General features: G+C 36.7%; 1 protein-coding gene across 1 annotated transcript in view; it reads left to right on the top strand.

The window, feature by feature from the left end:
- Positions 1-15943, top strand: part of LOC140138197 (uncharacterized) — a 28990-nt gene extending 13047 nt beyond the window's left edge. Inside the window, exons 3-7 of the mRNA XM_072160118.1 lie at positions 1195-1313; positions 7512-7643; positions 13676-13865; positions 14096-14229; positions 15393-15943. Coding sequence (XP_072016219.1) covers positions 1195-1313; positions 7512-7643; positions 13676-13865; positions 14096-14229; positions 15393-15928 — 1111 coding nt within the window. The 3' untranslated portion in view covers positions 15929-15943. The remainder of the gene's footprint in view (positions 1-1194; positions 1314-7511; positions 7644-13675; positions 13866-14095; positions 14230-15392) is intronic.
- Positions 15944-16354: the final 411 nt, after the last annotated feature.

Genomic DNA, 16354 nt, shown 5'->3' with positions numbered 1-16354 from the left:
AGCAGAAGCAAAAGGAAGACTTGTCCATTTTTCAAAATGAAGGTCCAATTGAAGCCATTTGCATGGGGACTGTAGGGCCTATTAGGCCTGGGCCTATTGTGTAAAAATTTAGTTTTAAAAATGGAAAATTTGGACACTTGTTTTGGTGCATCATTTTTACACTATTATTGCCTTAAACAAAAAACAAAGAAGGCCCGAACTACATTTGCAAAATTTAAAATGTTACACTGATCCACTGACACTTTAAGATATAAGACTTCAAGCATGCATGGATTGATATGTTAAAGTCAGTAATAGACCTAAGTCCGTCTTAAATACTGATTTTGGTGACAAAATGGGAGTACAAAATGTCACGGGCCCTACATATCGACGGGCCGGCAGTAATTTTCACAGGCTTTTGGGCCAAGGAACGACATTTAAAGCACTGCCTATAATAATCACAGGCCTATACTTAGGCTTACTATATACTATCCTGGGCCTACTCAATAACATACAATTTAACATTTTCTTCTCTTCTTTTTTCTTTCTTGTCAATCACTAAAACTGGTAGGAATTTGATATTGCGTCCTCTACCCTTCAGAAAGTGCCCCTCCCTCAACATGCTCAATACTACTTACATGCATAGGCCTACTAAATTACGTGCAATTTAACTTTTTCTCTTCTCTTCTCTCTTCAATTTTTCTCACTTTCTTTTCTTTTTTCTCTCCTTTCCCCCTTTTTTCTACTTGCCAGTCACTAAAGTACTGAATGCATAAATATGCTATCCGGTGGTGAAGGCCTCACAGGAACGTATTTGCAACGAACACGGGCCGAGTGCAACGAACAAAGAACGAACATGAACGAAAGGAGAGCGAACAAACTCCGGCAATATTCAGCACCATACGAACACACATCGGATAAATACCGAACATGTGTATTTGGTACACTCCGTTTCAAGTTTTGTGCATGCCGATGGACTTAACGAACATCACCTAACACGAAACGCATTTGGCGGATGATAGCAGGACATAAAAAGAACATAAAACGATCATTGACGAACAACAACGGATTTACTAAAATACCATCCGTTTCTTGTACGGAAGACCTATTCGGTGTAGTGTGACAGAAGCATAAGTGCGCCTTAAATAAGCTACGGGGGAATATATATACACTAATCCGAACTGACGTTGTTAATGAACCGTTTGTCTTACGCAGATGCTGCAAGGACCATGATAGATGCTATGATGATGTTATTGGCGAAGGGTTGTGCAGTGCCGATCAAGTATACACTGTCAACTACAAGAAAAAGTGTAATGCAGGCAAAGCTTCATGTTGTAAGTACAGATGGAGAGAGAGGAAGGGAGGGGGAGGGAGGGAGAGGGAGAGAGGTGAAAGAGGGACAAGAGAGAGGGAGAGAGGGAGAGGGGAGTAGAGAGAGAGAGGGAGAGAGAGAGCGTGGTGTGTGTGAGAGAGAGGGAGGAGAGGGGGGGAGGGAGAGCGAAAGAGAAGCACAATCAATCACCAGCAAACACATATTTAGTGTTATATTAAACATGTTTTGGTTAAAATATTTTATGACATTGAAATGTCGGATTTGACAACACTTAAATAATAATCTTACGTTAGAATGTTTTGCAGCAAGTATTCAAAAATGTTTTTTAAATGTTATTACATGTAAAACGTTTTACTTTGTAACTCGACATTTAAACGTTTTCTACCAAATGTTTTGGTGTTTGCTGGGTACATAGACATATACAATTCACACATACACGACATAGTGAAAGCTCAAAGGAAAGCGGCTTTAGGTTTGTATTTTGGGCCGTTTTTTGCCAATTTCGCACTATTTTCCGGCCCTTTTGTACTACCTCGGCTTTTTTCCCAAGTAAATCCAATATCACCACTGCATATTCAACATGCAGCACATGTGCTCTTTGAAGGGTCCGCACATGATTTTCTTTAATCGCCGAAGTGGTACACACAAATCTAATTTCATGAAAGGCACTGCAGATACTGCTTAGATATCATTCTAACAACATCCACATAATTGTACATCGCATATCTTATTTATATAATTTATATTTATCAATTTTTAGATGTGCAAACATTTGCTTCATTGTCTTGTACATGTTGTAGTTTAAGGTGGCATTTGAGGCATTTTGGAAGTGCATATTTTAAACATATTAGCATTTATGCAAACTAGCTTATTAACTATGCAAATTATAGGGCGGTTAGACAGGAAAACCAATTTTATGCATGGATTTTAGCACCATTATTGGCAAAAATACATATTAATGGGCCTTTTTCAGTCATTTTAGCTCATTAACTACATTAATTATTGATTAAAACAATGAGATATACAAAGAAAATATAAATTGATATACGGCATTATGAAATCCGTATGTCCAATTTGCTCCAAACAAAAAACATATTATTCATGTTAATCAGTGTACTTTACCCTACTCAATCAAATCTATTGAAAACATGCTCAGAACACTTCATGATTTCTATAAATGTCCTCATATTTACCACCTTAAATTGCTATGCTTATATGAAATGTGGCTCATGATGCAATGCATAATTGATGTAATTCATCATTTAATATTGATAGGAAGCCGGCTATGTATCTTTGCCTTTATACGCCATGACACGCCAATCCTTTACATAATTTAACCAATTCACGCGCATGTACGCCCAACGTCTTTTGTTTTTGTTTAGAAATGATGCAGCAACATTTGAAAATAAAATTCGAGAATATCTATTTAAATTGACCATTATTCTAAAATATAGAATTCGTTCAAAAGTATAAATATTCCTGTGATTTTATAAACAATAATATTCGAAAATATTTTCTAATGTACATAATTATTATTTCAAAATCTAGAATTACAAATATTTCTGCATTTGTTATGTTTATTGGCCACAACCCGACTGGGAAAGCATATATCCCCCACACGTGCCATATTACTAATGTATTGCTTTATTTTGTTGGTCCCATATCTTTAATGTTACTGACAGAAAACGTGTCGAGAACACTTTAAAGTCTAGTGGTTTCTATCTCATTGGGGGCATATGCATTTTCAAGCACGTTGTAATACGTACATAATACTGCCAGAAAGACACGGGTTTTTGTTTTCGAATGTAAAGATCGCGATTTGGGGTAAATAATAATAGTAGTAGTAATGAAAATAATAATAATAATAATAATAACACTAACAATAATAATAATAATAATAATAATAATAATAATAATAATAATAATAATAATAATAATAATAAAACGCGTAGGGTTGGCTCACAGGACCCATGGCTAAATGTATGAACTTCAATCACTTGGCCGGTAGACTATGCCATAGTCGAATTTTATTAAAAATATGTTATTATTAATCATGATGAACCCATTTCGTTGAACTCAAAATTATACTGATGTTTATTAAAATTAAAGTGTTCATTAGTAAAATGGTCATAAAGACTTAAAACTATCAGATGATTAGTGACAATAAAAGTAATTGAATGCAACATTATCTTGCATAATTATAATGGCTCACTTTAATACTGAACAATTCTGATTTTGGAATCTACCAGTTTATTGATAGCGAACCCCGAAAATCCGACTATGTACTTTGAATTTTAAGCAGAACTTTACCCCGGGACTTTGCTCTCTAAAAACACACTGTCAAGCATACTTGTTTATCAGTCCATTAACCACAAGTAAAGCATGGTACAGTACAAGACGCGCTAGATGTTTGATGAGAGATTAACATTCGCGTCAACACAAAAGCGCCGCAAATACCACAGATAGTTGTGTACGGTGTAGTTAATGGTAATGGCGCGGGCCCGGAAGATTTTAACCATAGCGAGATATGGGCGACCAATCACAAGGCAGATCCATTTAAAGATGCATTACATCATGGCCAATTTGGTTAGGCCAGAAATTGGCCTAACTCTCCATAGAGTCCCGTGTTAAAAATCGTAACCACAAGGCAAAGTCAGTAGTCCACTTGGGAAGCTAACAAACAGAGGGAGTGCGGTGACTGAAAAGATCAGATACAGATGTGAAAATCTACCAGTTACACACAAATCAATATAAATCAAGAGTTTTATGCTTAAATGTAATAGCCAGAGTATGCAAAATGGGCAAGTGGACTACGGAGAAGTCTACTTGGCCGGGTGCACACCGGATATGCGCCAAATTTTTGTTGCCGAAATAGGGGGGCCGCAATTTTATTGACGCCTACTTTTTGTAAATTTGGGGACCCCCTCCCGAAGAAAATGATAGCCCCTTACAGTATAACCTATTGTGGGGTCACCAACCCCCTCTACAAATGGTCATCTTTGTCTCTTTGATGGTCGATCCTACCCCCGGGTAAGGTGCTGGGGTATAAATTGTATGTAGGCCTATCATTAAAATGAGCGCAAAGGATGGATCTATGATTATCTTAAGTTGTTTGGGCGTAAAGACGCGCATTTTTGTTTATGACGGATGAAAAACCTTAGGGGTACCCCCCTCAAAGTTGTAGGGTAAAATGTCGACAAAATATTTTGCAGAAATGTTCCAAAACATATTTCACATTACACGTATTTAACATTTTAGAAATGTTGTTCAGGTAAGTTTTCATCCAAACGTTTCCATGGACTTATATTATCCGACCCGACATTTTTATGATGTTGGTGAAGGTTTTGACTAGGCCTACTAAACCTACGAGGGCTGGTCAATAAGTTCCCGCAACTAAGGTTTATCTCCGCTCATGCATGACTTGGATGATTGTTACTTACGCTAAATTCAAGTTTGCACTTTTGTCTTTCAAAACGAATATGTATTAGCGATGCTGAATGCTTGATTACGTAATGACATTAGCATAAACACACTAGCGTATGGGCACTGCCTGATTTATGGTGAAAAGTAGTCAAGAAAATCTCGCGCCAAATTGAAGTATTGTTACATAATTCCAAATATCTTAAGAATAAAAGTATGGAATCTGGCTCGGTTTTTGCAGCTTTATAGACCGATAACATAGGCATGATGGTGGACTCTTTTTAGACATATACCATTTTTATTAAAGAAAAGAAATCGTGTTGAATATCTCCAATTTTGAGTAGGCTTTATCACCCATTGTTCTTTACATAATAAGAGATAGAAAGATTAATCGATGACAAAATTTAACCAATGGTACCTGGTTTGATTGGGGATCTACTGATTATTAAAAAGGGAGGTCCCAGTGGTGAAATCATTAACATTTCTTTCTTAATGAACCCTTGTTTTCAAAAGGTCTTGTTTTTGTAATTAAAGTAGCACACCATAGAGAGACTCTGGATTGAATAAGAAATTTGAATTTCGAAAGGTGTGTCTAATTTTAGCATAAGACTTGGTATAGCGATTCACTCACAAAGCTACTGTTCCGCAAACCTTGTATTAGTCATATTTTTAGCGTTTTTTGATGAAATTTTACGTTTTTCATACATTTTTGATACATTCAATCATGCATACCATCAACGCATGCGCATATTTCCATTTTTGTTGCAACAAGTTCTATTGTCCTGACTATGATCTCTAATACCATACCAATAACCATATTTGGTTTTGTTTTATTTTGGAGATAATTTGGATTCTTTCTTCTGTCGTGTGGGCTCTTTTTCGCAATTTTCACACCATTTTTGCTTGTTGTTATAGGCCTATTTTTGGTAAAGTTCAAAGACGGTCCCTTTCCTCATCTGCTGACGGATACATTTCTTCTTTCACAATGATCAATTGAATATACTCAGATTACCTCATACCAAAAATAAGGCTTGTAAAATGCTTTGGTCCTTACTTCTGCTTCTTTTTATTACACGTTCCTCAACGTCCATTCAAATTTCCCGCCAATGTTGACAATTGTCAGTGTACATATAGCAATGACTTTATGCAAATGAGATTACGTAATTACAGGTACTCTGAAACTAATTATTGTGCGTTTTGAAAGACAAAGGTGCAAACTTTATTGATCGTAAGTAACAGTCATCTAAGTCATGCATGAGCGGAGATAAATAATGGTTGCGGGATATTATTGACCAACCCTCGTATGTTTGATCTCTGACTAAACCAAAACACGCAAAACACGGTTGTATCACTTAAAAATTATTTTTGTGTTTGCTGAGTAGCTTGTATTATCATCACACTGACCCTCTTCTCACACAACTTCCTCTTAAAAATTAACATGAAATGCATTATTTTCTCGGGATTCATTTTCTTCACGAAATTTTGAAACTATATATCCAGAGACAGACCGTAAAAGAATTTCTCTGTATAAACCTAAATTTTTTTAAATTTTAAGTCTTAAAAGACTTGCTTAAAACTTACAACATGTAGCTTCGTACAGGATCCGTAGCGACAGGATCCGTAGCGTAAGTTGTAAGTCCTTTCTTGCCTCTTGATAATTGTCTTAACGCCTCTGTCATTTACTTCCAATGCGCTTGCCGCTGACATGACGTACCAGCCAATGGCAAGCTTTGATTGTGCCCATTTGTCTGCAATGCGCGTGCGCCGCGCCGCGCCGCTCAGCGGCAAGCGACAGTATGAAACTATATTAGGTGGGCAATTGATGAGATAGAAAGCGAGAGAGAGGGAGAGGAAGAGAGAGTATGCATAATATCGTCAACTTGTTCTTAGTGCTGTATGTCATTAATATACGAGTATTGTTTTCGAAATAACGATGGCTCGCCAAGAATATTTTGAATACTTATCATCATCAGACTTTACCAGAAAAGTAAAAATATAATCTTACATTGGGGTATTCCAATTGAAATCCATTCTCCCCCTGTGGAAGACACTAACTATAATTTACCATACAGGGATCGAGTATGAATGGGTTACTTGATTGTTGGGTGCATCAATTTGAAATCTACATCCCCAGTGTGGGATTTTTTAAGTCATGTCTTCCATAGGGGGTTTATGGATTTTGACTGGAATAGCGTATAGCCCATTAGATAATAGTACGGTAATACAGTATGCACAATAAATAAGGTACCCGTTTTTGAGCCTGACCCAGCATTGAGCCAACATGGCAAAATATGTATGTTAACGGAAATCCAAGTAACATCAAGGTGATATATTAGAAATCACGTTAAAAAGAACATCCATGTGCTCATTATGATTACCTTGTTTTTAAAGATCTAACCTCACATAATTTGTCTGTGGGGTTATATATTAAAAAACGGGTACCTTTTTTATTGTGTTTACTGTATAGCTCGTCCTAAAATGATTATTCTATTAGCAAATGGACTGCTTATAGCCGTATTACATAACATTCTAATCACACATGTTACTAAACTTAGTTAGTAAGACAGAATATATACAGAAAAATAAATATAGGATCACAAAAAAAAACCCATGAAAACAAGAAAATGCGTATAGTCTGTTTCGCCCTGAGGCTCCTCAGTTGAAAAATAAATAAATATTATATAGCCGATTTACTTAAAAATACATCGTATGTTAAGAAACCACACGTGCGATTATTTTCAATTCAAATAAAAAAAGTTTTATTTAATCTCTTCCACAGCTTCCAAACCAGGTACTTGTGCAGAAGCCGTGTGTGAATGTGACCAAGCTGTAGCAGAGTGTATGTCCGCCAACAAGCATCATTATAACAAGAAGTATCATAATTACAACAGGGATAAACTGTGTCACCACTAGATTTGAAGTTACTGACGTTTTTTTATGTTGTTTTTTAATTTGATTTGAATTTTCATTGCATCGGTGTATTATTTTGCAAATAAAACAAATCGGGTCAGGTTGAACGTTGTAACAACGTCGTATGAATTATAGAAAGTTAACATATACCCGTAATACCACGTCATTACCGAATGTTTTAAAATCATGTCCAAGTACGTTAAAATAACGTTGTAAATACGTCACTGTGCGATGTTATCTTTAATAGAACTTGAAGTACAACGCCGGTCAGCGAACGTCGTGAAAACGCAGTGTGTTGGCTGGGAGGGTCAGCCTCCTATTTTAAAGCACTTTCGTTTATTAGGACATCATCAAATTTGGATTTGTTCCCTGATTATGCTTATGGTTTTGGGGAAAAAACACACATCATTGATCATTAAAACAATCCCGAAATCAATAATGCTTATCGATATTGCATGTACACCCGTTGCCAAATTCTTTCACACTATTGGCTATGTAGCACACGTGTATGCATACTGCGTTAAGGCCGCTACAGACTCCAAGTATTCGACATAGAATATTTGATGTAAAGATATAATAGGCCTACGTCATTTCATCTAGTTCTAACGAATATATAGTTCTAACCAATGTTTGATGATGTAAAATCGATAATAGGCATATATTACATTGAATATCTGTTACATCGAATATTCTGCATCCACTAAAAAGTCTGCAGGTTCTTAATACGATATTGGGTCCCAAGCCCGTACGCAGGATTTCATTGGGGGAGGGGGTGCTGATTTTGAAAAAGTGGACTTTTTTTTATGAAAAGTGGACAAAAAAAGCGTAAAAATGATATTTTTTGCTCGCTGGTTTCGCAAATTCTGAAATTTTTGGACTTTTTTATACTTTTCCAAATTGGGGGGGCTGCGTCGGACCTCCGTACCTGATTGGATAATGGACAAATCTCGACATGAAACATCAGCACCTCATTCGACGAGTGATCATTGCGTGATCCGATTCTTTTCACACGAGAAACAGTTTACGCGGGTCGATAGGCGCGAAAGGAAAATACAACATTTTTGGTTTTGACCTCTGTATTACTATTTGTTATTTTGATTTGAAAGTTTTATATTATTTTTTAGCACTTTTAACGACATAATGCGTGTGTTGTAAATATCATTATTTAGTTGTAAATTTACTTTTTTTTAGCGAGAAAGGCGTATTGTCATTATGCGTTTTATTTTGTGAACAATTCTGGTAATTTAGGAGAACTAAAAAGGTAATATAGCTTATACTAATTATGACGAGGAATAAACTCACGCAACTGGTCAACCGATTGTTATAGATTTTCAGCTTAAGGGCACTGGTATGAGCGTTTAGGCAGTATTTTTTGTGGGGCATGAGAGCACATCAGACATCGAATTGCATTCTGAATACGAAGAATGTCCTTATGTTACCAAATACTTTTGATTTTGTTTTGTTGAAATTCGTGATAGGCCCTATCATACACGTTTTATGGCAAATGATTAAAAATCGATATGTTTGATATTTAACAGTCCTCGAAGTAAACTTTATAAATATATTCCAGTCTTGGTCGAGCACTTTACTGTGGATGATTTACCTTACTTGGATTTAATGACTTAAAGTGTATGTAGCTGGGATGAAAAGCCGACGATCAACTTAAAAAGTTTGACTTTCGTATTGAGGATATGGATTTCCCCCCAAAACATACCAACAAAAATTAGGTCTTTTGGGAAATAAAATGAATATCTTCAATATGAAAGGTCAAATTTTTCAATTGATCATCGGCTTTTCATCCCAGCTACATACACTTTAACATTAAGTACATATCATTAGCTTTATAAAGTTTACTTCGAGGACTGAAATTTAAAAACAATATGAAATTTTAATAATTTGTCATAAAATTTGTATTATATCGCGAATTTCAAAAAATAGACATTCTTCGTATTAAGAATGCAATTCGATATGTCTGATGTGATCTCATGTCCCACAAAAAATACTGTCCAAATGCTCATACCAGAGCCCTGAATATAAAGCAAAGTCGATATATCGCGCATATCGGTTTAATTTGCAGCATGCTTCTATGGTTGTCTTCCACTGCGCTATTCCAGTTGAACTCCATCACTCCCTATGGAGGACACAACCTTTAAATCTTCCTGAATGGGTGACTCCATTTGAAATCTACATCCCTGTGTGGGAGATTAAGATCATGCCTTACACAGTGGGTGTATGGAGTTCAACTGGAATAGTCAATTCATAACATAATCGTAACAAAAAAGCTGTATGATCAAACAGTTGACACAATCTAAAACCATTTTGGGCGTTTACAGGACAAAAAAATCTATTAATGGTACAGACTTTTAAAGCATTTAAACAGCTTGGCGTTTTAAAATGTTAACACTAGCCTTTTTTTGTAACTATAATATTAAATAGCTACAGGCTCTTTTTGTAATTATAGTATTAAATAGCAATAACAATAAACGATAGAAAAAATAACACTTGAGGTGTTGGTTTTTGGTCACGTGGTATAAAAAGCATTGACAATAAACTATAGATATTATTAACACTTAACTAGCATGACTAAGGGCGTTTCAGAGATCTGTCCCCGACGACCAAAAATCTATAAAACGATTGCCAGTTTGATCACTCTATGGACTGAAATTGAGTGTAAATCGAGTCAATGTCATTCTAGAAAGTGTGAAAATCACGGTCACCCCTCTGGAAAGAGTGAACAAGAAGTACTATATTTACTCTCAACATGCTCAAAAGAGTGAAATTTTACTTCACTAGAGTCGAGTGATCACTGTAGGCAATTCAAAAGAGTGAAAGGACTTCCGAAATAGGCATATGAATTGAGGGTTCGGTTAGGGTTAGTCAATTTTAAAGAACTTAAAAAATAGCGACTCTCTCCTCTCTCGATTATAGCATCAACAGAACCGTGCTCGAGTTTTAAATAGGAAATTATGGAATAACTTCGAGATTAACATTAAGGCACGTCAAATGCGTATGTAATAATACCATAACGTTTACAGTGTATTAACTATTATCTACTACTAGTATACGACATATTAAGTACCGTGTGATCATATGTGTATAAATTGTAAAAATGTGATAATTAAATATATACTGTCACTATTTCCCTATTTTTGTTTCATATATGCTCTTTCTTAGGTTGTTACAAACAGTTTGTTTTGGTTAGTTATGACAATTGGTTGCAAAATATCTAGAAATTTGAACCACGGATTTATCTGGAGATTTACAGTACATGAGTTTTCTTCACGTTTATGCCTCTGATCCATCAGTCACTCATGCAACCATAATTCAGTACAAAATAATAAAATTTTGACATGAATCAGCAGTTATTTCAAAATGATAAAATCACTGGGGATGTGTGGCTGACTTTCTGATGATATTCCTTTGATGGTCTAAGTTCTTGACCCAAGATCCGGCAATGTCCAAGATCCTGTCTACCCATCAAGGGAAACCCCTGGTCTACCACAGTACAGTGCAAACATGATCATTCTAGTAGTTTACATGTATGATTGTTTACTAGCATTTTCTAGAATTTCCAGAACATTCCATGTACAAACCAATGGAGATAAATATCAAAACAAAAATTAATGTTTAATGATAAAATACATAACTTTTATATGAATATTATGTAATAATTTGGAGGCACGTAACCATTTATGTCACCATAAAAAATCTGATGCACGTAAATCACTTTCACACCCACCCACAAATTTAACAGTCTGACTGGCGATGACTGTTAGATTATTACCTGATCAATAACAATTAAATATTTCATTTCAATCGTCATAATAATTAAGGCAACTTAACATGTACATAATATTCACACAATAGTGGTATTCACACTGAGACAATAGAATGATTGTCATTACAATAAAACGTTGACATGTGTGGGAGACAGATGTAGCTAAAGAGCTTGCGATAGCTCCCGTATGTCGACTATGCATGTATGTGCATTGTTCGTTTAGCTTAGGCCACATGAAATTATTTTTTTAGTTCTCGTCCACACCCAAAGCGTTTTCTGGGTTGCTTCAATATATACCCTAACGTAACAACACGAATCACTTCAAAGATGTTTTTGTAGCATAATACCCTTATTTACCTTAAAATTAAAAGTACCTCTTCATTTTTTAGTGATTACAACTGTTAGCAATGCCAAGTTTTCATATGGGAAAACCTCTCTCCATTCCCTGTCGCTTGTCCAAAACTATCGCAACTATGAAACCATAATTTTTGTAATTTGTTTGATGTCACCACCAGTGCAGATTTGCATAAGAAACTTATTGTTTGGGACACATTGCGCAGTTTTAGTTCACTATGCAGCCTTTCCGCCCAAAGTCAGAACTACCCAAGCGTGAGCTGCTATAATATGGGATAGTCTTACGCCAAGCCCTGTCTTATGCAATGAAGATGGATTGAAATCAATCAAAGGACGAGCTTTCCTGTTCATATTCGTAAATATTTCAAACATTATTTCGTAATTGACATCACAAACTTATTACTAAATAAATAAACCTTTTTGATTTACACCAAAAAGCTTTGTGTCATTATCTCAAAGCGGAAACCATTTTATACTGCGGAAATGAGGCATAACAATGTAGTATTATATTTTCGTTGAAAGAAGACGTTTAGAATTGTCAAAAGATTTGCTTATTGCATAGTTATAAAGAGTGGGCATCCCGAAGTATACCAAAACCGTAAATTCTAGCTAAGAAGAAATTATTGATTATGAGGGAAAAACAGAGTCTCAAGGTAAATTTGCCATATTTAAACTGTAGGGCGAGCAAACAGTATTAGGCCGTATAATTCAATATGCATGTAGAAATGCAATGAATAAGTTTGAGTTCCCAGATATAGGTTTGGCCATAACATTACGTCACCTGTGCCTTAACACCGGGCCTTAACAAAGCTTTCATTTCCACTTCACTAATGTCACTAAATTTACGGTGGCAACATACGCGTAAACAATTTGTCAGATGGTCAATCGTTATGTAGTCCCCTCACATGAAGCACGTTCACAGTCTCACAATGCGGGTAGAAAAGTGTGTGTGTGGGGGGGGGGGGGGGGGGGTGTGAGGCTGTGGATCAAAAAATGCTCCCTTTAAGCGAGTTAGAAGCTGATAGCAATCATTGGATCTCAGTTCTTAATTTTACTTATATTCTTATTATCCAACGGAGAAAGAAAATCCCGAAATTTCACATGGTGTATGTCAACCTGTTGGTATACCAGCAACTTAATTGAATATAAATGCCGAGCAGCTATCGTGGTTTGGTTTAATGATTATTATTATTATCATTTTTTTTTTATCACAAAACGACATCTGTTAATAGCTCATCGTTTTCATTGCTAGCAATCAATATCATGATATGAAATACGTCAGATGATTGGTAACTGGTATCTTTATATCCGGTGTATTGTTCATATTTCTCTGTTTAACACAAAACTGGTAATAAAATGGAAAAAACCAACATACTGTTGATACATTAAGAGAGTTCATGCGGTAACAACGTCCAGCAATATGTAGCGGCTGATATCTCTTACTTTTCAATACCTGGACAGTATTGTGTAAGAGGACATCATGAATATGCTGGTATTTGGTAGTCTATGGGTTCTCCTATTAATCACGATAACTTCAATGTCGATGCTGTTTATACCAGGTAATTAATTTATGTTTAATATTTATATTGATAGTAGGGCTATATGGGTGTGGAGTGAGTGTGTAATTGTGGTAGGGTTCGGTGTGGGGGTGCGTTGGTGACATACCTGGAATAAGTATACTCATAACGTGGTGTGCCTTCAGAATCGTAGCAGAAAGACAAGTGAAAAAATCAAAATCACTGGTCATATACATGTGTATTCGTATAATCGTTCGTCTGTTTTAACCAGTCAATAGCACAAAGGGGCTTGATCACTCGCACCTTTAAGATTAGTATCTTATACTAGTAGTATATAGTCATGATAGTAGAAAACTAACCTTTTCCTTTATTTTATACCGTCAGCACACGCTTTCATAGATGGTTTACATAATCGTGATCGACGGAATGCTTTAAAACTAGCCTTCCAGGTCCAATGTGCTACAGCCACCGGCAAAAAGGAGTTGTCACTTAAAAGCTTGTTCGATAAACTCATGACCTATGGATGTTATTGTGGGTTAGGAGGAGAAGGGCAACCTGTGGACGAAATAGACAAGTACGTACCACTACGCTACCGTGTCCTTAAACAATCAGTCCTATTCCACCAACGTTTTAGATTAAAATGATTTGCACTCGGGTTGAGTCAATTTCAGCTAAACCGGGACGGTCTAAAGTTTCATAAAAACCTCCCCGATTACGCAAACACACACCCCAACACACCCGCTAATCATTGTCCCGCTGCTAGAGATTAACATTAAATTATATTTTCTAATGTCTTCACTGCAGATGCTGTATGGAGCATGACAATTGCTACAACACAGATCAAACAAATGGAGTTTGTGGATTTTTCCAACCGTATCTCTCTTTATATGGGTACGAGTCAAAAGAGTGTGGTACAGATCACGTACAGATTGTCTGCAGTAAGTATTAGCATCTAAACGAAAGTTAAAACCTTTTGCATAAACCATTGATTTCCTAGTCCGTCTAGTCTACTGCCCCCTTATGGAAATGACTAGTTTGCGTTTGACATCACGGCCAATCAAGCTCCCTACGACCATTGATGGGATAATAGCGAGTAAAAGGAAGGTCAATTTATCTGGCGCTCATCGGAGAAAAGGAACCGCAGAAAATGTCGAGAAATTATTTACCTTTACAAGGTATAAAGGACATTTTCTAGGCATTGTTGACATGGTGCCTTCAAGCTTCAGGAAAGAAAGTTTCCTACAATGAAGACCTAACTTTGATACGGTTTGTATATTTGAAGGTGCAAAAATATCCAAGGCGCCATTTACCGCCGCGTTCAGCAACTCATCATCACAACACTTGCAATCAAACCGCGTGCCCGAGATTGACAGATGGCGACGTATCAGACGCAAACAAGTCTTTTAAACTTTGTAACTCGAGAAGTACAACTATACTGGGATTTTCAATTGAATGAACACGGCTTTCAACAGCTGTACTCGATCCGACCGCGATCGTATTATTTCGCGTATTTCAAACTACAACGCAAACGCACGACCTTGGATACAATATTATCCAATCACGAGTGCGTTGGCATGGTATGAGTATTATAATTTCCGCGTTATGCACGCACAGTCGAACACACTGGCGTACATCATGAAGTGTACACGCAAAAAGTCGTCACGCTATGTCTAGATGTGTTCATCTATGATTCAATTGACATTTCCACTGTAGTTGGAAGAAGGGTTACACTACCATGACTACAGGGTTTTAATTCTTCTAATTCCCTTGTTTGTATGGTGGGTATTGATTAAATTGAGTGTGTTGTGTGTTGTTAAGCTAAATACCCTAACCGCCCAACCGCCCATCAATAAGTACCAGACGTGAGATCTGTTTATCAGGGACGGTCTGTGTAGCATCGGACTCGCTATCCGAAGGTATGGGTTTCAAGTCCTCGCACAGTAACTGCCTTGGTCCAATATGACGTTAGGGCTTGGCGTAGGTAAATAAATGCCTGCTGTGACTTGTCGTATATACGCCATTCGTGGAAACCATTATGAATTTTTTAAACCAAACATATTCCTGCTACTCGTTCTCATTGTTTTTATGGGTTTTGTTTCAGAAACCAAGAAAGGATCATGTGCCGGTGACATGTGTGAATGCGATAGGGATATTGCTCTATGTCTTAATCGTGCATGGAGTAAGTACAATGAAACATACAGTGACTATTTAGGATCGGATTATTGTAAACAAAGTGCCAAAAACCTCGCTGCAAAAGAAGCTACTGCTGCGATGACTAAAGGTAAAGACGCACCAGATGGAAATACTGCTGCCAAAGAAGCTATCGCTGGGTTAACCAATGCTGTAGACTCATCAGATGCAAATACTGCTGCCAAAGAAGGCCTAGCTGAGTTAGCCAATGCTGTAGACACATCAGATGCAAATACTGCTGTCAAAGCTATAGCTAAGTTAACCAATGCTGTAGACGCATCAGATGCAAATACTGCTGCCAAAGAAGATATAGCTGAGTTAACCAATGCTTTAGACGTATCAGATGCAAATACTGCTGCCAAAGAAGCTACCGAAGACGCAGCAAGTGCCAAACAAGCTACCGATAAGAAGCCAGAACTTAAAGAAGCAACAAACAATAATAGTTAACATTATTCAATTCACATGGTTTTAGTGTTTTTCAACTGGTATATAAACACACAGCCAAGAACAGGCAAACGATATAATGTTACATACTATAAACGCGAGATGTTTTTTATTCTGTCCTGTGTGGTACAGCATCCCAGTAGATTATCTTTTCTAAATGTCATTATAAACCCCATTTCACGTAGAATCACGTCAGAGTGTCTTCACATTGTCCAGAATAAACAATATCGTTGACTATAGATGTTGAACGCCAAAAGACAAAACAACCAGCCTCCTTACCTTACATATCCTTTTTGTGCCTCCTGGCGCACTTAAGGGATCTAAAATGAGCGTTTATTGCGTTTCGACAGTATTTTTGTGGGACATGAGAGCACCTCAGACCTATCGAATTGCATTCTGAATACGAAGCATGTCTTTCTGATATCAAAT

This window comes from Amphiura filiformis, chromosome 2 (assembly GCF_039555335.1).
Source record: "Amphiura filiformis chromosome 2, Afil_fr2py, whole genome shotgun sequence".
Lineage (NCBI taxonomy): Eukaryota > Metazoa > Echinodermata > Ophiuroidea > Amphilepidida > Amphiuridae > Amphiura > Amphiura filiformis.
The sequence above is the reverse complement of the archived record's forward strand: the minus strand, read 5'-3'. Positions and strand labels throughout refer to the sequence as shown.